The 23632-nt window shown below is 35.7% G+C and overlaps 4 protein-coding genes, 1 long non-coding RNA gene and 1 pseudogene across 5 annotated transcripts in view; 2 read left to right on the top strand and 4 right to left on the bottom strand.

The window, feature by feature from the left end:
- Positions 1 to 1080: 1080 nt before the first annotated feature.
- LOC120217307 (premnaspirodiene oxygenase-like) lies at positions 1081 to 5415 on the bottom strand. Its single transcript, XM_039214470.1, has 5 exons — positions 5339 to 5415; positions 4271 to 4423; positions 2201 to 2480; positions 1784 to 2062; positions 1081 to 1701 (listed from the first exon to the last, which is right to left on the bottom strand). The coding sequence occupies exons 1-5, from the start codon at positions 5413 to 5415 to the stop codon at positions 1081 to 1083; spliced, it is 1410 nt and encodes a 469-aa protein (XP_039070401.1).
- A 522-nt stretch (positions 5416 to 5937) lies between these two features.
- On the top strand, positions 5938 to 7237 carry LOC120217296 (annotated as a pseudogene).
- A 2518-nt stretch (positions 7238 to 9755) lies between these two features.
- Positions 9756 to 11230, top strand: LOC120217285 (30S ribosomal protein S2-like). Its single transcript, XM_039214460.1, has 5 exons — positions 9756 to 9878; positions 10156 to 10384; positions 10417 to 10480; positions 10582 to 10690; positions 10889 to 11230. Exons 2-5 carry the CDS (start codon positions 10172 to 10174, stop codon positions 11124 to 11126), a joined length of 624 nt encoding a protein of 207 aa, XP_039070391.1. The 5' UTR covers positions 9756 to 9878; positions 10156 to 10171; the 3' UTR covers positions 11127 to 11230.
- On the bottom strand, positions 11216 to 12952 carry LOC120217961 (60S ribosomal protein L11-like). Its single transcript, XM_039214992.1, has 5 exons — positions 12842 to 12952; positions 12634 to 12741; positions 12499 to 12541; positions 12208 to 12403; positions 11216 to 11577 (listed from the first exon to the last, which is right to left on the bottom strand). The coding sequence occupies exons 1-5, from the start codon at positions 12842 to 12844 to the stop codon at positions 11379 to 11381; spliced, it is 549 nt and encodes a 182-aa protein (XP_039070923.1). The 5' UTR covers positions 12845 to 12952; the 3' UTR covers positions 11216 to 11378.
- A 501-nt stretch (positions 12953 to 13453) lies between these two features.
- LOC120217273 (probable LRR receptor-like serine/threonine-protein kinase At5g45780) lies at positions 13454 to 14439 on the bottom strand. The gene is made up of 3 exons (XM_039214454.1): positions 14371 to 14439; positions 14073 to 14312; positions 13454 to 13793 (listed from the first exon to the last, which is right to left on the bottom strand). The coding sequence occupies exons 1-3, from the start codon at positions 14437 to 14439 to the stop codon at positions 13479 to 13481; spliced, it is 624 nt and encodes a 207-aa protein (XP_039070385.1). The 3' UTR covers positions 13454 to 13478.
- A 16-nt stretch (positions 14440 to 14455) lies between these two features.
- The window catches only part of LOC120217951, a 46424-nt gene continuing 37247 nt past the window's right edge, over positions 14456 to 23632 (bottom strand). Inside the window, exons 6-7 of the long non-coding RNA XR_005525205.1 lie at positions 14673 to 14746; positions 14456 to 14583 (exon numbers count right to left, since the gene is read on the bottom strand). This is a non-coding gene — a long non-coding RNA (uncharacterized LOC120217951). The remainder of the gene's footprint in view (positions 14584 to 14672; positions 14747 to 23632) is intronic.

Raw genomic sequence — 23632 nt, 5'->3', positions numbered from 1 at the left:
TTAAACATTGTTTAGACTTGGTCAATATTGTTACAAACTGAAAGATGAATTTGCAGACACTACTGAAGATTGGATTTTTAAGATATGTGTGTGGAATTTGCCAAGGTGGAGATTTGTTGGTTTTTGGCAAAATCCCACATTGGTTGTGTATAAGGAGGAGGGGAAATTCTTTTGTTATAAATAGAGCTCTCCTCCTCCTTAGTTTTGTATCCCACAAATATAATACTTCTTCTATATTAAAGGTTATTTGTATTATTTCTCTCTCTTTGTAATATTTCCTCTATTAGTGAAATATTATTTTAGCAGTGTTCGATGACGTAGGCATAATTTTGGCCTAACCTCGTTAAATTTTGGTGTTCTCTTTATGTCTATTTAATAGCTATTATCGGGTATAGTTGTTGTTAATTATTGTCCTATTAAAATTACTTGTCTTGGTAGTTTTGTCTAAGGAAAGTGGGTTTAAGAGGGACCATTGTGACCCCTCCTCTTTCATGGGAATCTACCTTGGGGTGATTTTTAGAACAATCGTTTTCACACTAGTCACCTAGATAATAGTTTTCAAGGTGAATTTTTTATTATTGGTGGAAATTAACCCGAATTCCACAACAACAATGACGGGGGAATAACAATCTCGTTGTGACAGTAAAGGCACGAGAGAAAGGAACTCAATCGTCAATCAACAGTGAAGCAGTGGAAGAAAAAACGGCGTCAGGATCTTTTAACAAACGATACCATATGAGAAAACAGCCATTGGTAACAAGAAATGAAGAACGACCGGTGACCGGAGCGTATGAAGAACTGATAAATGACGGTATTGATTTGGGGATGTAACAAACAAGCTAATGTACAAAAACAATACATCTCATCCGTAATCTTATTTTCCTGAAATCCTCTTACATGAAACATTACATTTCTCCAACGAAACACGCCATAAATTAATCTTTTCAACACGCTTCACAATGTACAATTTAGAAAACTCCATTTAAACACAAACTTAGGAATAGGAATCATCTCCTGCTTGGTGAAATGTGATCTGATAATCTCCTCACAGGCTTTAAGAAGCAATCGTGGATGATATAACTAGTGAACAGATGGTGGAGAGTAAGGGATGGGAATGAGATGCAGATTTGTTTTTCTTCTAAAGGAGACACCAAAGGACTCGGACATGTCAAGATCCTCATTTTTGATCCCATTAGGGAGTTCCCAATCAAAATGAAACAACTGTGCAAGGCAGAGCTCAACAATAACCATACCGTATGACATGCCAGGACAAATTCTTCTTCCAGCACCAAAGGGAATATACTCGAAGTTGGTCCCTTTATAGTCCACTAAACTGTTGATGAATCTCTCTGGATTGAACCTCTCAGCTTCATCCCAATACTTGGGATCTCTTGCAATTTTCCATGCATTAACGATCACTTTTGTCTTGGCTGGTATTTCATACCCATTGATCTCACATTTCTCATTGTTTTCTCTTGGAAGTAGCAAAGGTCCAGGAGGATGTAATCTTAGAGTCTCCTTAACCACTAGTTTAAAATACTTCAATTCGTCAAGCTTCGATTCATCCACATTCCCTGCTCTATCATACACTTGTCTTACCTCGGTTTGTGCTTTCTTCAAGATTGTAGGGTTTTTAATTATTTCCGACATGGCCCATTCTATTATAACCGAAGATGACTCGGTTCCATCCAGGAGAAGTTCCTGAAAACAAGTTCTAATACGTTAAAGTACATAATTAACACATCTTATGAACAAGAAAGAGAAGAGATATCAAACTACTGACCAAGATAACAGCTTTGATGTTGTCCTTTGTTAAGGGAGCTTCGATGCCTCCATGATCCTGCAGATTCAAGAGAACATCAACTAGATCATCTATTTCATCGTCAGTCTTCTTCGATCTCGCGTTATAAGCTCTGTGTTCTTCGATGATGCTTTCGAGCATCGCGTCTAGATCGTGGTGCAACCTCTCGAGTTTAGCTCTCATCCCTGTGATCACATGAAGTAATTTGACGGAAGGAAACATATCGACGATACTAAAACCGGATCCGAGTTGCGTAACTTTCTGCAGAATCGAAAGGAACGCTTCGTATTGCTTGCATCACCCTGTGAAAGTAGTCATCAGAGTGATGTTATACGATAAGTCGAACAACATTTCCCCAAGGTTGATTTCTAATCCTTTATTAGACAAGATGGAACTAACCAAATTCGATACCTCCTTTTCTCTGATCGGTCGGAATGATTGCACACGTTGCTTACTCAACAGCTCCAATGTGCAAAACTTTCGAAGCTGCCTCCAAGAAGCTCCGTAGGGAGCAAAAGCGATATCCGAACCATCATACAGTATGATTTCTGCAGCAAGGAGATAAGGCCTGTTGGCAAACTTTATATCATGCGTGTTCAACACTTCTTTAGCTGCCTCTGCCGAAGAAACAACAACGTGCGACAATTCACCGAGCTTAAGTTCTTCATCCTCAATTTTACTTTTATTTTATATCTTCATCAATTGAGTTAGACCACAGGTTAGATCAAATAAATTTGTGTTATAACCTTTAAAAAGCTCCACATTAACACAAATTCTTAACGAATAAGTTCTTCGCTTCTTTCAAAAAAAATCCTTTTAAGGGTGTTCTTTGAAAATAAACACGGACAACTCAGCTGCAACTTGAATATTCATTAATTTATTAATTTCACAAGCCCTAATTATTCATTAATTTAAAATGTAGTCATAGAATGGTAGTCACCAAAACTTAAAGCTTAAAAATCATCAAAAAGTGAGTGCTTTCCCAACTTCACTCCACTAATTTATTCTTGCCTCTAACCTTGGAAAAATTCTCTCAGATTTCTCCTTTAAAAGCTTCAAATAACACGTGTAACATATATTGCTAGAAATTATCATTTAAGTTTCCAATATCATTTAAACAAATGTGAATCATGCTTGAATGACATTAAAATCTTATATATTTTTTTATTTATGAATTGGCCTAACGATTTTATTAACAAGGGATGCGATTAGTATATACGTATAGTTTGGGATGAAATTGAAATTTTAAAAAAGTTTGGGGAGTAATTTAGAATGAAGATCATAGTTTGGAGATGAAATTGAAATGTTCAAAAGTTTGAAGAGTAATTTAGAAAGAAAGTCATAGTCTAAAGATAAAATTGAAATAATTAAAAGTTTAAGAACTTATTTAAAATGGAGATCATAATTTGAGTAGTGTGATGCAATTAACTCTTCAAATTATAAAGAACTATTTTTATTTTATACAGAATCCTTAAAATAACGTGTATTAACCTTCAAGTCATAAATGACAAAAGGATAAATTCTGTAAAAGGTCCCCTAACTATAGGTTGTTACTTTATCGAATCTCTCAACTATTAAAAGTTACAAAATAATCCTTCACTATAAGAAATTATTTTGTTAAGTCCCTCGACTATTAAAAGTTACCAAATGATCAATCGACTATTCATATGTTTAAAAATTGACAGTCATCTGAGTTGTACGTTAACCAGCTGACTAAGATATGATAAAATCATATTTTAATGATGTCTACTAGCATTGTTGTTGCTTTCAATCATTAGCTCGGCGATACAATGTTTCAAGCACTAACTCAACGACATAATGTAAATAGAGTGTCGATCCACAAAATACAACTCAAATAGTTATGATATCAAATTTTATCATATCTTAGTCAATATGTTAACATCAAGTTCATATGATCATCAAATTTTTAATAGAGAACGATGAGTTTATAATATATATAAATAGTCGAGTGACTATTTTATAACCTTTAATAGTTGTAAGATTCAACAAAATAATATCATATTATAAGGGGCTAAACTCACGATATAATGCTTTGGAAATAAATAATTCACGAAATAACGTTCTCCCAAGATTAATTGATGAAGTAGGGTGAATTGCACAGTTGGCCGTAGGTCGCCATGCCTTCCGGGCGACCTACGACGTGGCTTCCGACGAGGATCGTGTCGTGCATGGGACATGCACAACCCAACCATAGGTCGCCAAGCACTCCAAGCGACCTACAAGGTCGCCATGCACTCCCAGCGACCTTGTAGGTCGCCAAGCAATCCCGGCGACCAAGATGGTAGGTCGCCATGTACGCCCAGCGACCTTATAGGTCGCCATGCATGCCGGCGTCCAACGTTGGGCCATGCAGGATAGGTAGCCATACAATCCTCTCTTCGCATCTGATTCCACTTGCAGCTGCTCAGGAGAACCTATTCCTCCTGCTCCTCGCGTGATTCCTCTTACATCTGCTCAGGAGACCTCATGCATGCAGCTGTAATAGCTGTATTATTGCAGCATGATTTGAGCTGCAAAGTGTGATAGCTTCGTGCCCTAGCTTCGAGCCATAGCTGCTCCCTCATGCCATAGCTTCGAGACTGTCCACTCTTGTTATCATAGCTGTATTGGTGCAGCATAAAATCAGCTGTTGCATGCAGTAATTAGTGTTGTATTATTGCAGCGTTCAATGGTTGAAAAATTTACAGCCTTCAACGTGAATTATACAGCTCAAATTGATTGCAGCTTACCAACCGTTGAAAGATCATTATATATTGGATATGAGGGGTTTAGGGTAGAATCATAAGAAAGAAAGAAAATTTGGCGAGAGAAAGGAAATAAAAGGAAAATAAGAAGAAGATGAAATGGAGATAAAGGCTCAAACATGTTCGTGAGGTAATTTTTAATTGTTTAATTTAGTTTATTAATATGAAATTATGAAATAATTAGTTTGTTAGTTTAGGGTTTAGGATAAAACAGAAATTTAGTTAATTAGTTTGTTAGTATAAATGATTAGTTTGTTAGTTTAAGTTATATTATATTAATTTGTTAGTTTAAGTTATATATTAGATTATATAAAAAATTAGTTAATTAGTTTCTTAGTTTAAGTTATTAAATGTAAAAAATATTTAATTAATTTATTAGTGTGTTTAAACGTATATTAGGTTGTTTGTTGAAGTTTAAGTTAAAATATTAAAAAAGTTAATTAGTGCTTAATTAGTTTGTTAGTTTGTTATTTTAACTAAATTATATTATAATAAAGAAATAGTTTATTAGTTTAAGTTATATTATAATATATTAGATTATATAAATTTAATTTTTTTAATTTATTGTTGTTTAAAGAAATTATTTTTTTACACGTACAGAGCATTATTCCACAACATTTTTCCACGTACATATTGATTCGAAGAAAGAAACAATAAAGGAAAGGAAAGGAAAGGAAATGAGCAACAACTTTTTCACGATTGTCCATTATAATGGATAGATTATAGAAAATGAGATCGGAGTAGTTTTTCAGTCATGCATGCTGCCATGCACAGCCATGCAGAGACTCCAACCTCGCCCAGACCCATGCCACGTTGACATGCAGAGACTCCAACCTTGCCCAGACCCATGCCACGTTGTCATTCCGCCATGCACAGCCATGCAGAGACTCCATTCAATCCATGCTTGGCAAATGCTTCAATTGCGAGGACGAATTTGTAATGAGACATGGGATCATTTGCACACTCAGGGTAGAAGGAAAGGGCCATGTCTAAACCACCAACATTGTTCAGGCCAAGCATGGACTGCATGGCGACCTTTGGCGACCTACGTAGGTCGCTGGGTGTGCATGGCGACCTACCCCCGGGACTGTAGAGGGCACTATCTGAGCAATTAATCTGTCGATGGCACTATCTCGTGAAAAAAAAAAATTCAACGCATTATCTCGTTGATTTTGCGAGTATAATGTTTAGACATTATAGAAATATTTTTATTTAAAGGAAAGTCGATAACCTGAACATTGATCATAAGTCGTAATCAGCAAGGTCTTCACGAACCGTCAAACCCCACCCTTCCTCCCTCCTTAACTCCTCTCTTCTATATGTATTGTCTTCTCCCTTTGCTTCCACTCTCTCACACACTCTTTCTCCCACATGAAAACACCGTCGTCATTCTTCCTCCTCCACCTCCTCTTTCTTCTTTCCATCACCACCACCTCCTCCTCCGCTTCCACCGCAAATGCAACCAAACCAGCCACCCCCACGTTCTCCCCTACTCCACCCACCACCAAAACTCCCTCCTCTAGACCCCAAACAAATACGGGCTCTCGAATCCCTCAACATCCCCACCGCAAGAGACCCTTGCGTTCAACCTTCCCCTCACAACGCCACCGTCTGTGACACCTCCAAGCCTTTCCGCCACCTCATCTTCCTCCACCTCTCCAACTGCTCCTCCAACCTTTCCCTCACCTCCACAGCTCTCAAGTCACTCTCTTCCCTCTCTTCTCTCCCTTCACCAGCTGTCACGCATCCCCTGTCTGCTTTCCTTCCGATCTCTCTCTTTCCTTGACTTCCTTCTCTTGCATTCACTCCCTCCACCGCCTCACCGGCGTCTGGCTCTCGCGTTTCGTTAACCTCGCTGATCTCACAGTTTCCTACACTCCGATCAACACTCGGGGACTTAATGTAATCCTCGGGAACATGCATAAGCTGAAGACTCTCACCATTTCTCCCGCAAATCTTTCCGGTTCCCTTCCGAGGCACCAGCTTCTGAATCTTACTCATGTTGATTTATCCAACAACAAGCTCAAAGGAAAGATACCAACTTCCCTTACGTTTCTGGAAGACCTTGAAGTCTTGAATCTTTCTTCAAATAAGCTACATGGGGTGATTCCCACCGAGTTTGGCGACTTGACATCGTTGAAGATTGTGCCTTTGGCTTCCAATTCATTTCTGGGTCAATCCCAGATTCCATGTCAGCTATTCCAGGCTTGGTTCATGTTGATATGAGTAACAACCAGCTAAACGGGACAGTTCCAAAGTTTTTCTCAGAGTTGAAAGGGCTGAAAGTGTTGAACCTTGAGAATAACGAGCTTCATGGGGTGTTGCCTTTCAATGCTAGTTTCATAAAGAGATTGGATGTTGTCAAGCTTGGTGGGAATGGAAATCTGTGTTACAATCACTCTGTTTTTTCATCAAAAATGAACCTTGGGATTGTTCCTTGTGATAAGCATGGTTTGCCGGTATCACCGTCGCCTTTCAAGGAGTCTTCCAGAGACAATGAGAGTGAGTCTTCGGATTATGACGACGACGACAGTGGTAGTGCTGACATACAAGTTAGAAAAAGGAACATCATCACGGGCCAAACAAGATTGTTCTTGGTGTAGCAATTGGACTGTCCTCGATTGTCTTCCTCATTGTTCTCTTGGTTCTTCTCTCAAAATGGTGTGGTTGAAAGAGGGGGAAAAGTACTTTTGATTATTGGTTAGGTTCTTCGTAGAATAGAGGTAATTGGTGATTAGCATTTCCATATTATTCGTCATCGATATCCGATACACTTGGTGGAACTTCGAGGAGGGGGAGGGCGAATCAGCTTGAACAGGTGTGATACTTTTTACTGCTTTCTTCTTGGTCATTGAATGGTTGTATGAAGTGAGGGCAATGCAAAGTAATTACTGTATTTTGTTCTTCTTCTTCTTGATCTTCACACATTTGTAGTTTTCACACCATTTTCACAGTTTTATCCGTTCTGGTAATTCATTGTGCTTTACTTCTTAGGTTATCCTTCATAGGGTGCTGACTGAAAAGGTAATATACCATTGTCTTTGGTAACGTAGGTACGCCGGTTAGTCAATTATGTTTTGACTCTATAGCCTTCAAAGTATTCTTTAAATATATAAAAATTTTCAAAAGACCTGATTATACCATATATATTTATTTTCTATACTTGCACTCAAATCTAAGTAATAGAAGTGTTGATGGAAGAGATGTGATTGTGTCATACTTAGAGTGACGGTGATTATTTGTAGGTCGGTAAGGTAAGTAGATAACTATCATATAATGGATTTAGTTGTGATGGAATTAAACAACGGTTAACTAAAGTACTCTAACTATCAAGAATATATGGTACTCGGTAGATTTCTAGAAATTCCGGAGACCATGTGAGAGGTGGATAATGGCTGCATAAACACGGTTAGCGGAAGCAATCCAGAGGTGGTACAACAAGAAGTAACATAGTTGGATAATTTATTTGCTATTGTGAAAGACATAATGAGTACAAGCGGGGATTTAAATGGTGGTTGCGGTCATGTTTTCAGTCGCGTTGTGTTTATCGTTGTTGCGGATATAATTGGAATCATTACGGGTATTGCGGTCATGAATTTTTTCCAAATGATTTGATTTTTTTATTAAAAAAACTGGTTTTTTAAAAATAAAATAGCGAAAAAATAGTTGAATAGCGGTCCGCTATTACCGCGATTGTCCGCTATCCGTTAAATTGCGACCCGTGATTATTGATGTGATTCCTCTTCACACCGCTATTTTCCGCGATAGCGATCTAGGATGCCACCGCGACCACGATATAGCACTGTTATAACACTATCTGGCCGCTATTTGAATCCCTGACTCAGATCAACACTACAAGCCAAGTTGGTGATGGTGGATGAACTTATAGGTGTTAAATTATTATTAGGGTAACAATGACAACTCATTAGGAAAGGATTAAACTGTTCGATGGATCCTGCAATAGTTTATGGCTTGATGAAGCCTTAAATTTTGAGGTTCCATGGATCTATCATACCAAATCTTCCCTTTTGTACTTTGGTCTAGCAATGGCCCCTCTACCAAAGCTAGCAGCTTTCCATTCCTATACATGGCAAGCTTTTCTTTTTATATCATCTTTCTTGAGATTTTGGAGAAATGCAAATCAAGAAAGCTCTTGAAGGAAGGCATGTGATGAAACCCTGTTGATCGAGAAACCAAGTGATACTAATCATTATAGTCATTATTTATTCAACCTCCATCAAAAATAGATCGAGTGGAAACAATACTTTTACAGTATACTGCCATTGTTATGAGCCTTTGTGTTGTTTTTCTCTCCATCACCAAAAACCAAAGAGCAAAGGGTATGGTAAAGTACAAATGTGAAGCCCATACCATTAAAAAAACACCCTGCCTGCCGGTGCTGCCTTGTTCCAATGAATCAATGGGTTCTTACCCCTCTATTCCATTGTTGTGTATATGAACTTTTTAGACAAAAAGTAACGTTAAGGTACTTTTTGAGGGTTAGCCCCAAATGCCAAAGTTGTATGACCCTATATATCTGCAGTCTTATTCCCAATAAAATGCCCTTTTCCAGATATCCACAAGTCCCTAGTTCCTACGAAGGAATGGAATATTCAAACCCCTTTGTGTATTGAATTATACAAAATCTTGTTTATTCATTCTCAGTTACTTAATTGACTGTCTTGGATATTCATTGTTTACCTTGGTCTAAAGATCCACAAGGTGCCTAAAAAGATAGAACCTTTGAGCCCTCATATTCTTGAGACACGCAAAGCAAATCCCATGGTCATTGTGAAGATTACCCATTTGACAGAATTGACTGTTTTTGACATTGTAATCTGTAACCTGGTAGTCAATGGTTTTTGTTGGTGGAGTACAGCAAGAACTCAAGAATGGAGACAGAAAGTGTTACTTTTTTGAAGAATGGTCATGGATAAAGAAACCATTGTTGGATTTGAATTTTCTCTTAAAAGGTGTTTCGATTTAGAGGCAAAAGAGACAAGTTTAGTGCCGTTTCAGCCACGGTCCTAGGAAAATTTCAACCATAGAAGCCAACAGTTAGATAATCCGTTTGGTATGTGATGTGCACGCTCCTGAAAAAGTGTGGACTAGCAACTTTAGGGAAAAAAACAGAATGATTTGCAGTATATAGTTTGTGATACAATTGCATTTGGAATCCGGAAGGCTTTGCAAACGAAACATGGCTGCTGCTACTGCTGCTCTTTAGTTTCAATCTCCATCTCATTAAGCTTATTCTTTCCCTTTCAACAGACAATTACTCAAGCTGGGAAACCCTGTTCTCTCTCTCACAGGTAATCATCTTCGGCCATGGCTTTTCAACATTTCATATTCCTCTTAAAACACATCTCCCCATTACATTCGAAGATTCTGCTATATGACAATAAACATTTGAAGTCAGCCATAGGAAGAGATGGATATTTTGTGCTTGAAAGCAATAACCTTGCCATGTTGGTTCGCATACTGTTTCATTACTTTGTTAGTTTATTGAAGGAAGTGGCGTTATGTTCTTCATATATGAGCACATGAATCTGAGGGATGATCTCTTGATGCAGCATATTAATTTGGCAGAGAATGCAGATAATCCATGCCCTTTAACTCGCATAAGCCAAGTATTTCAAGCATAGAATCTGATGGTAACACAAAAGGAAGCCGTTGTAGGAAAGGTTTTACCTATGCCTTAGGAAGAAAGAATGATGAAAGCGAAGAATCGAGTAATGGCATTAAACCACCCGACTCATCCAGTCGGGAAGAGATAGTTGCTTTGTTTAGAAAGATACAATCTTCAATTGCCCGAGACTCAGAGGGCTAAAATAAAAGTTTCAACTCATCAAATGGCAAGTCCCAACCGAATCAGTTATGGATGTTCTTCACAAATCAGGAAATAACCTACAAGGTAACACTGTTAGGTTGTGCAATTCCATAGAGTTTTAAAAGTATTAATACTACCAACAAACATGTCAACATGTTAACGGCCAAAACTGACGAATTTTACAGATTTTGCAGACACTGGAACCAAGGCATTGAGATGGAGAAGTGGCAACCCTAAGAAAAGGCAAGCTAAGGAGAAGGCTCCTGCTGAAATGGACGAATTCAATTTATCAAGGTCCCCTTCTAATTTTATGAAGAAATCGCCAATTCCGCACCCAACAGCCCCTAGAACAGACTCCTGAGTGGAAAATTGAATCAGTGGCAGCCAATTCCACAACCAAAACTCCTGAGTGGAACATTGGATCAATGGCGACTGACAGGGATCAGAGTTGGTAAACATAGAGAAACTAAATAAGGATTTCAATTTATCAAGGCCACCATCTAATTTTATGAAAAAGTCACCAATTCTACACCCAACAGCCCCAAGAACAAGGACTCCTGAGAACTTTGAAGCGGTACCTACAACCGAGGGGTCGGCATCAGCAAACATTGAGAAACTGAAGCTTTCAAAGTTGAAAGAACTAGCAAAAGCCAGAGGAATCAAGGGTTACTCCAAATTGAGTAAGTGTGAACTTCTTCAATTATTGATTCCATTAGAGAAAAGCAACTAGGTTTTACCCCTTTTCCAGTAGACAAATAGTGCTGATCCTTCATTTTTATTTTCAGCAGTTCCAATTCAAAAAACTGGTAAAGACAGTCATTCTCCAATTGGATATATATTAATTGAGTTATTAAACCAACAGAGAAGGTACTTTGGATTTTCAAATCAACCACATCTCTTCCGAAAACAAAAACACTGATACAGAAAATAATTCAAAATCAAATAACAAAAACTCAAAACAACTCAACCGTAACTGTTATTCCTAAGCTCCAATATTTTGAGACTTGTTAAGGATGACACCTTCATATTTGACCTGGAACCACTTCATGGCATCCTCCTTGGTAACTCGGTGTTGGATTCCAACACGAGACTTGCACCTGCGACGACGACCAACACGGTATCCAGCACGTTCGAGGACAACATAGAAGTCCATACCATAGATACCAGTCGAAGGGTCATACCTAGAAAGACGACAAGAGTTGTAAACTTGTAATTTATTCCTTCATGGAATATATAGCATCAATATTGAATGCAAGTTGCAACATAATGAATTTATCAGTGAGAATATAAGCACAGATATCCACAAGTTCCCAGTCATCCCAACCAGGTTCAAGTAATTCTAAGACTAACTAAATTGGGGTTAAGCTAGTTTTCAAACCACGATACAACAAACCTTTAAACAACTAAACCCAGCTAAAAGTTGCATTGCTATTTCATATACCACCATTCTTACATCCTAACTAGCAGCAAGTATTCGATCGAGTTCAAACAAAAAAATTCAAGTTATTCGAGTACTCTTTTATAACTCAACTCAAATTTAAAATTTTTTTAGTCAAGTTGAGTTTTAATCAACCCTACTCCTAACCCAAGCCCAACCTATAAATCATTGCAAGATAAAAGCAAATGCTTTGCCATTTAAGTTCAAATAACAACAAAAGATCCAAACCTATGAAAAAACTCAGAACACTGTCCTGTTATATTCCTTCAATTTCAATCATAGAGTTTCAAACACGAGTCTCCAAAAAGCGTTACAAACGTAGAAACTCCAATTGGAACACAAAATTTGATAAAGAGACACAATAAGAACATACTTGATACCGAGATCAATGTGCTCCTGGATACCGAATCCAAAGCATCCAGTATCACTGAAGTTTCTCCTCAAAAGTTCATACTCCTTAACCTTCAAGCCGCTCTCAAGAAGCTGCATAGCCTTCTCTCCTCTAACAGTAACATAGCACGCAATCTTTTCATTACGCCTGATTCCAAATGATCTAACAGTGTACCTAGCTGCTCACATCCAACCCACATTTCGAGTTTCATCAACAACACAATCCAACCAGAAAAGGAAACTAAAACGGAATCATTTCGTTGAAAAATGTTACCCTTGGAAAAGACAGGGGTTTGACCGCTAAGTTGTTCCAAAACCTAAACAAGAGCAAGATGGATCAAACTAATATTAATTAAACCATTCAAAAAAGAAGGAAAAAGGTTTCACTTTTCGGGTTTGGGTTGATTACCTTGGCGGCACGTGTGAGACGATCCCCGCTTTCACCGACAGAGATGTTGAGGACAAGCTTTTGGACTTTAATCTCCCTCATTGGGTTCGATAGCTTCTTCTCTGATGCCTTTCATAGTCATAAAAAGAATTAACATTAGAAAAAGTCAATTAGACATAGAGGAAAAGATGAGTGAACCAAGAAATGAGGTTGAGAGAAAGAGAGGTACCATGGTGAAGTACACTAGTTTGGGAGCAGCGGCGTACAGACAAAGAAGACACCTGCTTGTAGAGATTGGAGTTTAAAAACGAATGGGGTGAGAGTTTAGGGCTAGGGTTTTATTTCTGTTACATGTGCACTTTCATTTTTGGGCCCAAAATAGTTACTCGAAGTTTGAATCAGAACCAATTTAAAGGCAAAGGTCTTGTCTAATCGACTGAAGAACATATATTGTTATTGACAACCCGCAAAGTGGGTGTTTATGCTGATTTAGACAAAAAGAAAACAATTGATTAAATTCATAATTTGAGGTTTTATGTCTTTTTGACGTGATTATAAAAATAGTATATGTTCTAAATATTCTCATCCATTTGATAATGAACCTTAATCATTCTGTTGTAATCACTGAAGATCGAACACATAATACTTAAGAATAATAACGATTCATTTAACTACCGAGGTAAATTGAGTCGTGCTCTTTTGTGTCCCTTGACATCTTAAGTAATTCTAAGAGAGTCCCTTAATATGACTCTGGACCTTACAATTCCCCAGTGACAGTAGGGCCAAAAGAATAATGTATAAATACGAGCTCTCGGGTGCAACGACCGGTTACAGACAGATGGGAATGGGGCATATTGTACTTCCGATCACTGAGGTCCGGAAAGCTCCATTGCTTCAATGATGAAGGGAGACTCTTCATGAATGTCGCTATAATTCCTGGAGAACCTCCACTCCCTAGTCTCAGAAAGGTTTGACCCACCTTGTGATTCCTCGGTTCCCGACTGCACAAGACCTTCAAGGACCTTTAAAACTTCAGACATCTTTGGACGAAGGTGGGGTTGCGACAGAGTACACTGAATAGCCAGTTCTGCTTTTTTTTCCAACTCTATTGGATCAAAACATCCCCTCAAATCCCTTTCCACTAGCACTTCAAATCTCTTCTCCTCATGCAATGTTCTAACCTGCATCAATCATAGGATATCTTCAAAATTAAACACGGACAAATAGATGCAGGAGAAAAATAGCATCACAGCCCGAAAGACACGAGTTATTGCCGGCTGTTGTTATAACAAGGACAACATCCATTGTGTCAACGATCACACGAATTACTTTAAAACCTGAAGTATGATTTACAATGTTTTCTGCAAGCGTAAGGAATCTATCGCTTCCTCTAAGAAATGAATGCACTTGAACAGGCAGCGACAAAGATGCATGCTTCGACAGCCTCGATAATTACTTACCCAGTCAAGAATCATTCCCTTTTGAACCTGTCCATTCCCAGCATCTAATGTCTTTTGTCCTGTGATGAATTCCAAGAGTAGCATGCCAAATCCAAATACATCTGTTTTTTCTGAAGACTGCCCAGTTGAAAGATACTCTGGGACAATGTGTCCTACGGTACCCCGCACAGCAGTGGTGACATGCGATTCCCTTTTATCTAAGAGCTTAGCAAGATCAAAATCCCTACCACAGCTTCGAAACTTTCGTCAAGCAAAATATTTGCAGCTTTCACATTCCTGTGAATAATTTTCAGATTACACTGCTCATGTAAATACAGAAGTCCACGGGCAGCTCCAAGGGCAATACATTGAGATTCGGCAGTACCATATGATGTTCCCAAAATACGAGATCGGTGCCAATGCACCCAACCAACAAGCAGAACCAAAGAAACCACAAACCCGGAACTGATTGCTATGGCAACAGACAACCCCCAACGGTGGTATCCACAGGTTCTAGAAGATGAAACTGAGCCTGCCATTAGATGATCAAACATGTTATATTGGTACCAGTGAAGCGAATCATGGCAAAATGAGATCAGTTCAATAGATTCATCAGCATACCATTTAATGGTTTTAAAACGCCAGTGCAACTTTGTTCATACGAAGAAGTGCAAAGAAAGTCATTCCCTGAAATACTAATTTTAATTAAAAAGACAAACTTGCAAACAAAACTGTTTATTGGTTAAGCAAATTAAGAGTCAAAATGCAAACAAAATTAGATCAAAAACCAAATTAGAACGAACTTGCAATTTTATTTGTAAAAATAATTTATTAATCGACTAATGATCTGACTCTCTAAAAAAAGGTCTTCAGTGGAGTCGTCAAGCTGTCGAAACGGTCTCTGACCCGATGGGGAAAGAGGTGGTCCCGCTTCGAAAATGATTTTAGTGATAAATTTGTGATAAGAACGTGGTTCGCGGAGTCGCCATCAATATTTGATTAGGGTGTGATTGGGCACCCAAAAATAAATTTATTATTTTAATAAAATATTAATTTTAATTAAAAAGATAAACTTGGGGTCTGCGTTACCAAATTTGAGTTCGGGAGTCGATTACGTGTGGGGAAGGATTAGCACCCCACAACGCCCTAAATCGGTACATAGTCGATTAATTAATTGTCTTTGCAATAAAATGTACAAGTTCGAGTTTAACTTAATTTAAGATCCCCTAGAATAATGTTCTTTGAAATTTTGGATGAAAGATAAAAATATTTAATTATTTCCTATCGAGAAGAATCGATCTATCATACCTTGAAGCAATCGATTCTTACTTAAATAAAGAAAAATTGGAATTACATTCTAAATTTCAAAATAATAATATCTAAAATAATGTTAAGATTGAAAACAATAATATTTAATTATTTCAGATCGAACATTACTATTTTTAAAAAACCTTTGAAAACACATGCCAAAGTTAAATAAATAAATAAATAAATAAACATATCAAACAATTGATTAATTATTTATTTTACCAACATTTAATGAGAAAATGGATATTCAACTAATTAAATATCGCAAGACGAGACCATAGATTCGATCTAACAGTCTTTTCTTGATGAATTTAATTAAAAGAATACGATCTTTTTCTCAATCCCTTAATTTTAAAAATGAATTCAATTTAATAGGTGTCACTTAACAGGATAGACTTTCGTTTTAAAATTATCGAAAATAACTTTCTTATACGTTAAGACAGTTACTTTACGACAATATTAAAATGATCGAATATTATTCTTAATCAAATTATTTTGATTCGAGTTTAATGTTTATGTCAAAATCTATTTATGAATAAATGCTTCAAATATATATACATGAAGGAACAAATAACATGCATATAAAACAAATTAAAAATTTTAATTCTAAGCAATAAATACAAACGTATATACAGTATAAACACATATATATACAATGCAATTAATGCTATATGAAGTAAATGTGAAGAAATTTTAATGGTTATATATTAAAAAACTAAATAAATATTATTCTTTAATTAAATTATAAAATTAATTAAATTAATTAGCATAAGATATTATGATTATTTTTTAAAAAAAGTTAAGAAATAAAATAAATATTTAAAAAAACCAAAATTAAAATTATTATAATTAATAAAAAACGTGGAATTTAAATATAAAAAAAACTAGTGAACATTAGTATATATTATAATATACATATGTGATAGTACTATGGGTTTTTATTATTATTTTAATTATGATGCTTCTATCTTTTTATTAATAATGATAGCACTATTAGTTTTTATTATTATTTTAATTATAATGCTTCTACCTTTTCATTAATAATAATAGCACTATGGGTTTTTATTATTATTTTAATTAGTCATTATTTTTAGTGAACATTAGTATATGTTAAACATTTATATATATTATTAGGATATATATATGTAATAAAAATAATAAATAAATATTAGATTTAAAATATTTAAACATAAAAGGTAATAATAAAAATAAAGTAAAGTTGCAATTAAATAATAACCAAAATAATAATATAGGATTAAATTAAAAAATATATAAATTATTGGTTATAATTCGAAATATTATAAAAATATATATATTAAAAGTGTAAATAATCCTAAAATATTATTTATATATATGTATATATACGGGTAGTGACTAAAATAAAAATAACTAAAATACGAAAACAAAATTAAAAGATATAGAAACCTGAATTTGGTGACTATAATGAAAAATTACATAACATGGGGATCATGGACGTGATTTATCAATCTTAAAATTACACACACATTCCCTCTCCAAACGACGTACTTGGGTATAAATAAGCCAAATTTAGCTCAAAATAGCCAATTCTACTCATTTTCTCAATTTTGCTTCTCTTATAATCAGTCAGAGGGAACTCCGAACCGATCAGTCACTATTCCGGTCAATATTTCGGCCACCGCCCGTTACTATTCACGACGGCGGTCACTATTTCGATCACTATTCACGATCAAAAAAAATCAAAATAGCTCAAAACGTAGATCGAAACACCCGAAACCACCTTCCTTTTTTCTAAAAAACTTTAAAACAACCTAGATCTAAGATTTTACCTTCGGTAAAACAACTTTTCCGACGACGTTTAGGTTTCGATGAAGGTAAGATCTCCTTTTTTTCTCCTCCTTTTGGTTCGTTTATTGCTCGTTGGTGTTGTTTGCTCTCCTCCCGTTCTTGCCATTCATCCCCTTCCCTTTTTTATAGGGAAATCAAGGCTTTTTATAGCCCTCGAAAGATCTTGGACCATTGTTCATTTTGGTGAGTCACCGAATCTACAATGGTGACTCACCATAGGGCGAGGTGTGCGGTTCTCCTTGTTTCTTTTGGATCCTTCTGTTGGAGGCGGCGGCGTCGTGGCAGTCACCAGTTGGGGCACCTGGAGACAGCGGCCAAAATATCCCCTAGGGTTAGTGAAACCCTAGGGTTTCTGTTGTACGAATCTAGGCCATTGGATCTCTCCAGATCTAATAGTTGTAGATGATGGTGGTTGAGATGAGATGTGAAAACCCTAATCGGGTTTGGGCCATCTGGGCTTAAACCAGGTCTGGGCCTAGACCAGGTTGATCTTGTAAAATGGGCTCCAAGTTTGTTGTATTATTTGGGCCACCAAAATTGATGTAACTGGGCCTTCATTTTTATTGTTTATTTGTAATAATAATAATATAATAATAATAATAGTATTAATAATAAATATAATTAGTAACGAGAACGGGATAAAAACTAGTGTCGACAGCTGCCCCTCTTTGCTCATTCTTGTGTCAACAAGAATAGGGCAAAGATAAAAAGACAATAATTTTTTGTCCACTCTTTCTTAGGAAATCAATAAAGAGTAAAAACATCCTGCCTGAAGGTCTTACAGATGGCCCTAAGGACTTATTCATTTTGCTTGAAAGACTAATAAATGACCCTAAGGATTTAAACATTTGGCTCGAAAGATTGACAAATGACCCGAAGGATTTACAAATTTGTGGGAAATAATTTACTAGGTAAGAAACTTTTTACTTTTCAAAAATTTCATTTTCTAAAACATTAAATGAGAAATTTTGAAAATTGCTTTCTCATTTTCATGCGAAAATCATATGTAAACATCCTACCCAAAGGTTTGACGGATGACCCTAAGGACTTGTCATCTGGCTCGAAAGGCTTATAGATGACCCGAAGGATTTAAGCATCATGCTCGAAAGACTGACAGATGACCCGAAGGATTTACAAATTTTTTGGAGATAATTTACTAGGTAAGAAACTTCTTACTTTTCAAAAATTGCATTTTATAGAACATTAAATGAGAAATTTCAAAAATCGCTTTCTCATTTTCATGTGAAAATCACATGTAAACATCCTACCCAAAGGTTTGACGTATGGCCCTAAGGACTTATCATCTTGCTTGAAAGACTAACAGATGACTCGAAGGATTTAGACATCATGCTCTAAAGACTTACAGATGACCCGAAGAATTTACAAATTTGTGGGAAATAATTTACTGGGTAAGAAACTTCTTACTTTTCAAAAATTTCATTTTTTAGAACATTAAATGAGAAACTTAAAAAATCGCTTTCTCATTTTCATGCGAAAATCATATGTAAACATCCTACCCAAAGGTTTGACGGATGCCCTAAGGACTTATCATCTTGCTCGAAAGACTAACAGATGACCCGAATGATTTAGACATCATGCTCTAAAGACTTACAGATGACCCGAAGGATTTACAAATTTTTGGGAAATAATTTACTGGGTAAGAAGCTTCTTACTTTCAAAAATTTCATTTTTAGAAAAGATTAAATGAGAAACTTTGGAAAAAAATTCTCATTTTCCAAAACAACTTGTTGATTGGGTAACATGCCCAAAAAAATAATGTTTTCTCTGTGGATTGCCTCTATCTATTCTTTAGATGTTTACTTCTCCTAACGTGATTCATGCATTTGGGATTTGAATTCTACCTTCCATTTGTAAGGTATTTGTCATCATGAATCTTCTTTTTTCATACGAAGACCTGTAAAAACCTTGTGTTTGAATGCAATCAAATGTATCAATGTAATGCCTTTCTATTATGCAAATGATGTTCTTATGAATGTATGAATATTGATTCAATATTCGTTTGACTCTAAAGTGGTGAATTCAATCTTCTTCCACTTGATCATTCATTTCCAGGGTTTACCTCAGATATCAGTGTAGCAACTTATGCTATCAAGCTTTCATTTCTGAAGAAGCATCTGATCAACTTATATCTTTGTGTCTTTTTTGCCTCCATTTGCATTAAAAGTCTCAGAAGAGATGATTCATTTATGGAACTTCTGCTGCAGTAAGAATTATGACCTTAGTGTCCCCATTTTGTCCTTAATAAAACCAGCTTTCTTCTCATGAACTTTTGTAGAAATCCAATAAAGCTTTTATCTTTGAAATGAGAATCTATCTTTGGAGAATGTAGATGTAACTATGTCAAACTTGACAGAGATTAATTATGATAATAACATATGTTCTAATTTGAATCTTGAAACACATCACAATGAGAATTTATCCTAATTCCTTTCATGTCTCCATATCTAATTGGATCTCGAATAAGACTATTTGTACCACATCATGTTGAGACATTTAAGCAACAGTCCATCGTTCAATCTTATTTGGCTCCACTAGTTTCTTGAAAATTTCAATGCCCTTCTTTCTGTGAAAAGCAATATTCATCATTTCTCATTTTTACCCCATGGAGTTGTAGCGGATAACCTTCATCTTGGGTCAACAAATGGGAATACCATATGATTGTAACATTGGTTTAGCACCATAATTACTGGTTCATAGAACATTTGACAACACATTCCTTATTTCTTGTGACTTCTGCCCAAATTTCTCAGTGAAGCTCTTTGCATAGCATTCAGAGCTTTTGTATGACATCACTTAAAAACAAAGCTCATTGGGAATACAAGTGGGATGCCTTAACTTGTCAACATCAATGTAGGTGAAATTACCAATATAATGCAACTGTATGATGAATAAAATGATCATATATGGTCATCTTCATTATCACTATTTCACTATTTTCATTCTTCATACCTTTCTGTATTATTGGAAATATTTGTTCGTTTGGTGTTGCTTGACACAGGATGATATGGGCCTTCATCATATCCCAATATTTGTTGATACGAACATTCAAAATGGGTCAACATTCCTATTTCTGATTGAAATGGGCTTTCAGTATGCCCCAACATTTGCTTCTTGTTGATATGAGCTTTCAAAATGCCCCACATAAAAATGGTCCTTCAAAATGTCCCAACATTCTATTTTTAGTTAAAATGGACTTTTAAAATATCCCAACCTTTTCATGTTGGTGTGAGCCTTCAAGATGCCCTAGATGGATAATATGGACCTTGAAAAATACATCCAACCTTCAAGTCTAACGGTTCATTCTCAATGTCCATTGAATTTGAATATCATGATTCCCACGAGGTACAACTTTGATAATGCCCCATTTCTGGATCATTGTGGCTCTCTTCGTGCCCAAATATCTTAATCTTGAACGCTCTCATTCCATTGTTACTAAACAACAATGTTGTTAAGTAACTTGAGGGATTCTCTTCATGTTGTCGCCACAAACATTTAAGAAGTAATCAATCCTTCTGATAGAAATGTCCAAGATATGTGTCTCTTCTGAATGAGGTGATTATCTCCTTCTTGATTTGGTCGTATTCTTGCCCTTTTTGCTATGTACTGAGATATATGCCCTTTTTAAATAGGGTAATCCTTCTTGATGAATTGTTGATAATGTCACAAAAGAGTGTTTACAAGTGCAATTCTCCAGACTTTCAGGTCTTTCAGACCACTTGTTTTCAAAAAATATAAAATGCTTCATCATTCTGGAATTGTTCATTCTTTTTCTATAATAGAGGTAGAATAGTCATCAACTTGCTTCAAGATTGTTTCATTTGAGACCATCCTATTTGAAAATGTTTTTCCTCTTTTCTTTACCAAATAATTGAAGAATTTTATAAAAAAAATTGCCCATTATAGGTTCACAATTGAATCAAATCATAAAACATGAGTTTAATGAATATCAAATAAATCAACTATACTTTTAAATAAAAAAATCATAGTCCTATGGCAAGTGTCAAAATTATTGACTAATTTAAGGTGTAAGTTGATTCTGGAAAGGTAAGTTCTTTCAGATTGATCTAGTATATATGTCTCTTTGAGCGTCCACTAACTTGAAGAAATGGTTGTTGTATTCATCTCATAGAGATACTTTTTGATTCCATAATTTCAGGAACGTCTTTGGGATGTGCGGTGCTTCATCAAAAGCTTAAGATCTTCTCTTATGTAATTGTTGCACCATTCAATATTTAACTTCAAGATTTCAACTCAAACCCTCCTTTGGTTTCAAGATATTATTTAGAAATTTTATATCTTGAACCCCTCTTTTATCATTTTTCATATCATGCATTAAAGATTGTAAAAGCCAATTTTTGCAAATAAAAATTCAATTCTGAGAGGCGGAATGAAATATGAAGATAGTATCTTTCACATAGAAATCCATGTATAATTAGAATGGACTTTTCAGGTACGTAACGTAGGCCAGGGCTTATGGTTACAAAAGAAATGGATAAAAAGGCCCAAACAAGTATTTAAGGGTAATTGAACCAAGGATCAATTCATTCTGATGCCTTCAATATTGCCTTGCTTGACTTGGATCTGCTTTGCTACTTGTATTTCATCATTTTTTTCTGGATCCCTCTAGACTGCCAATTTTTGGGTTCGTTTTCATTTTCTTATATCTCTAGCATTTCTTGTGCTTCTTATTAAATATGGATCTTTGAACTAATTGCACTTGATCAACCTTGTAGCTTGAGGCTCAATGAGTCACCCATCTTGATTCAATTTTTTTTCTTCTTTTCTTTTCTTTTTTTCTTTTTCTTTTTCTTTCTTTTCTTATTTTTTTATTTTTTTGATGGATGAGTATAAGACTTCAATTGCTTTGAGTACCTCATTTTTCTCTTGCATTTGTTATTCTTGGCTGGATTAATCTTCAAGCACTTTGTATTTGACCTACCTTGTAGTTCAAAATTCTCTTTACTTATGGACATTTGTCTTCGTAATAAAACTAGATTGAAAATCTTTATTCCTGTGAGTAGATATTCTTCACCTTGCCCCCCAGTGTGGAGGGTGATCCTTGGTTAGGGTTGAATCAGAAGAAAAATCATTCAGGCTCAAATGGGGATAACAATGGATATATTTTTCTCCTTTTGCGAAGAATAAATGAAAGAATCTTGTTCTTCATTTCATACACAGAAGTCTTTGTGAAAAGAGATATCCAAAGGGGATGAATATTCAGAATTAACTTTTATTTACATGAAAATAATGTAATTAATGCATGATATATTTATTTAAATCAATCCCTTTTTCCTTTTTTCTTTTTCTTGCTTCGAGCATGCCCCAATTACTCGAAATTCTTTTCGACAAGTTAGTCCATGATGCCCTATCTCGTTTCTTCTTGTAGAAAGATTCACAGATAATTGAAAGTTTGGTTTTTTTGAGGTCTTTTGGTTTCATTAGTATGACGGTTTTGTACTTGGAAGGAAAAAGGTGTGACTTTTGAAGTCGTGTATATGGTGGAAAACCAATCAACTTTACCCGAGACAGTAAACATATGGATTTGGTGTCTCAAAAATAGGTAGAGACATTACTTCAGAGTCTCAGATAAATGTAATGTCAGGATTTTGTTTCGGTAAAGACAAAAATAGATCAAGTATTTGTATTTCTGCCATTGTATGAGATTTGAAAGGTCTAATTTTACCACTTGCCACAGATCCATGACTCTTGAAAAAATTAAAATAATATTTAATTTACTTGATACTAAAAAATATCAAGATTAAAATTTGATTCTTTGCTCATAACCTTAAAAGTAACACAAATTTATTTATATAACCAAAAAGGTTTAGAAAAGACAAAAAAAACAAGTTCAAACAAGATGCTGAAAACAGGAAGTAGAACAGTGGTAGATAACAACTTCCACTTATTTATTTAACATGCCGTATTACTCTTAGAATATGGGATGTATAATTGGGCCAGAGTCTTTGTTCTCATTTGCCCCCCACTTCTTGATCATTTCTCTTGTCAAGACTTCTTTGTCAATGACCATTTCTATTTCTTTTAACAGTGGTCTACAATTCCCTATAGAATGCCCAACTGCCCCCAAGTGGAAATCACAAACACTATATTCATCATAGTTATGAGTAGAAGAGTTTGGTGGAACTTTTGTTGGCCTCAGTGCGATGTAATGACTTTTAATCAAATGAGGATACATCTCTGAGATAGAAGTTTGGAACACCTTCAAAGTATTTTTCGATCTTAGGACTTTCTTTGGTCGATTCGAATGACTAATTACTCCTTTTCTTTTGCAGTTACATGGATTCTGGATGTGACATTCATTTACATCATCAGCTTTCTCTTTTTGATCAGGTGGACTTTTGGATGTGACTTTTAAGTTTCCTTCTCTGATTGTATTTTCAATCAATTCTCCACTTGTCACAAGATAC

The sequence above is a fragment of the Hibiscus syriacus genome, unplaced genomic scaffold (genome assembly GCF_006381635.1).
Source record: "Hibiscus syriacus cultivar Baekdansim isolate YM2019G1 unplaced genomic scaffold, ASM638163v2 tig00000773_pilon, whole genome shotgun sequence".
Classification (NCBI taxonomy): Eukaryota; Viridiplantae; Streptophyta; class Magnoliopsida; order Malvales; family Malvaceae; genus Hibiscus; species Hibiscus syriacus.
The sequence above is the reverse complement of the archived record's forward strand: the minus strand, read 5'-3'. Positions and strand labels throughout refer to the sequence as shown.

Bases quoted from the DNA above. Each gene is read 5' to 3' on its own strand.
- LOC120217307 (XM_039214470.1), bottom strand. From the start codon at position 5,415: ATGGGTCTGGGCAAGGTTGGAGTCTCTGCATGTCAACGTGGCATGGGT. The intron at 4,424-5,338 runs GTGCATGGCAGC...GCACCAATACAG, and splicing joins GTTGGAGTCTCTGCATGGCT to CTATGATAACAAGAGTGGAC. The intron at 2,063-2,200 runs GTTAGTTCCATC...TCGATTCTGCAG, and splicing joins AAAAGGAGGTATCGAATTTG to AAAGTTACGCAACTCGGATC.
- LOC120217285 (XM_039214460.1), top strand. From the start codon at position 10,172: ATGCCCTTTAACTCGCATAAGCCAAGTATTTCAAGCATAGAATCTGAT. The intron at 10,481-10,581 runs GTAACACTGTTA...CGAATTTTACAG, and splicing joins ATCAGGAAATAACCTACAAG to ATTTTGCAGACACTGGAACC. The intron at 10,691-10,888 runs GTCCCCTTCTAA...CAATTTATCAAG, and splicing joins GACGAATTCAATTTATCAAG to GCCACCATCTAATTTTATGA.
- LOC120217961 (XM_039214992.1), bottom strand. The intron at 12,404-12,498 runs GTAACATTTTTC...GGATGTGAGCAG, and splicing joins AACCCCTGTCTTTTCCAAGG to CTAGGTACACTGTTAGATCA. The intron at 11,578-12,207 runs GTATGTTCTTAT...TCGTCTTTCTAG, and splicing joins CACATTGATCTCGGTATCAA to GTATGACCCTTCGACTGGTA.
- LOC120217273 (XM_039214454.1), bottom strand. From the start codon at position 14,439: ATGGTACTGCCGAATCTCAATGTATTGCCCTTGGAGCTGCCCGTGGAC. The intron at 14,313-14,370 runs GTAATCTGAAAA...GCTTGACGAAAG, and splicing joins TCTGTATTTACATGAGCAGT to TTTCGAAGCTGTGGTAGGGA. The intron at 13,794-14,072 runs GTAAGTAATTAT...TGATTGATGCAG, and splicing joins AGGGAATGATTCTTGACTGG to GTTAGAACATTGCATGAGGA.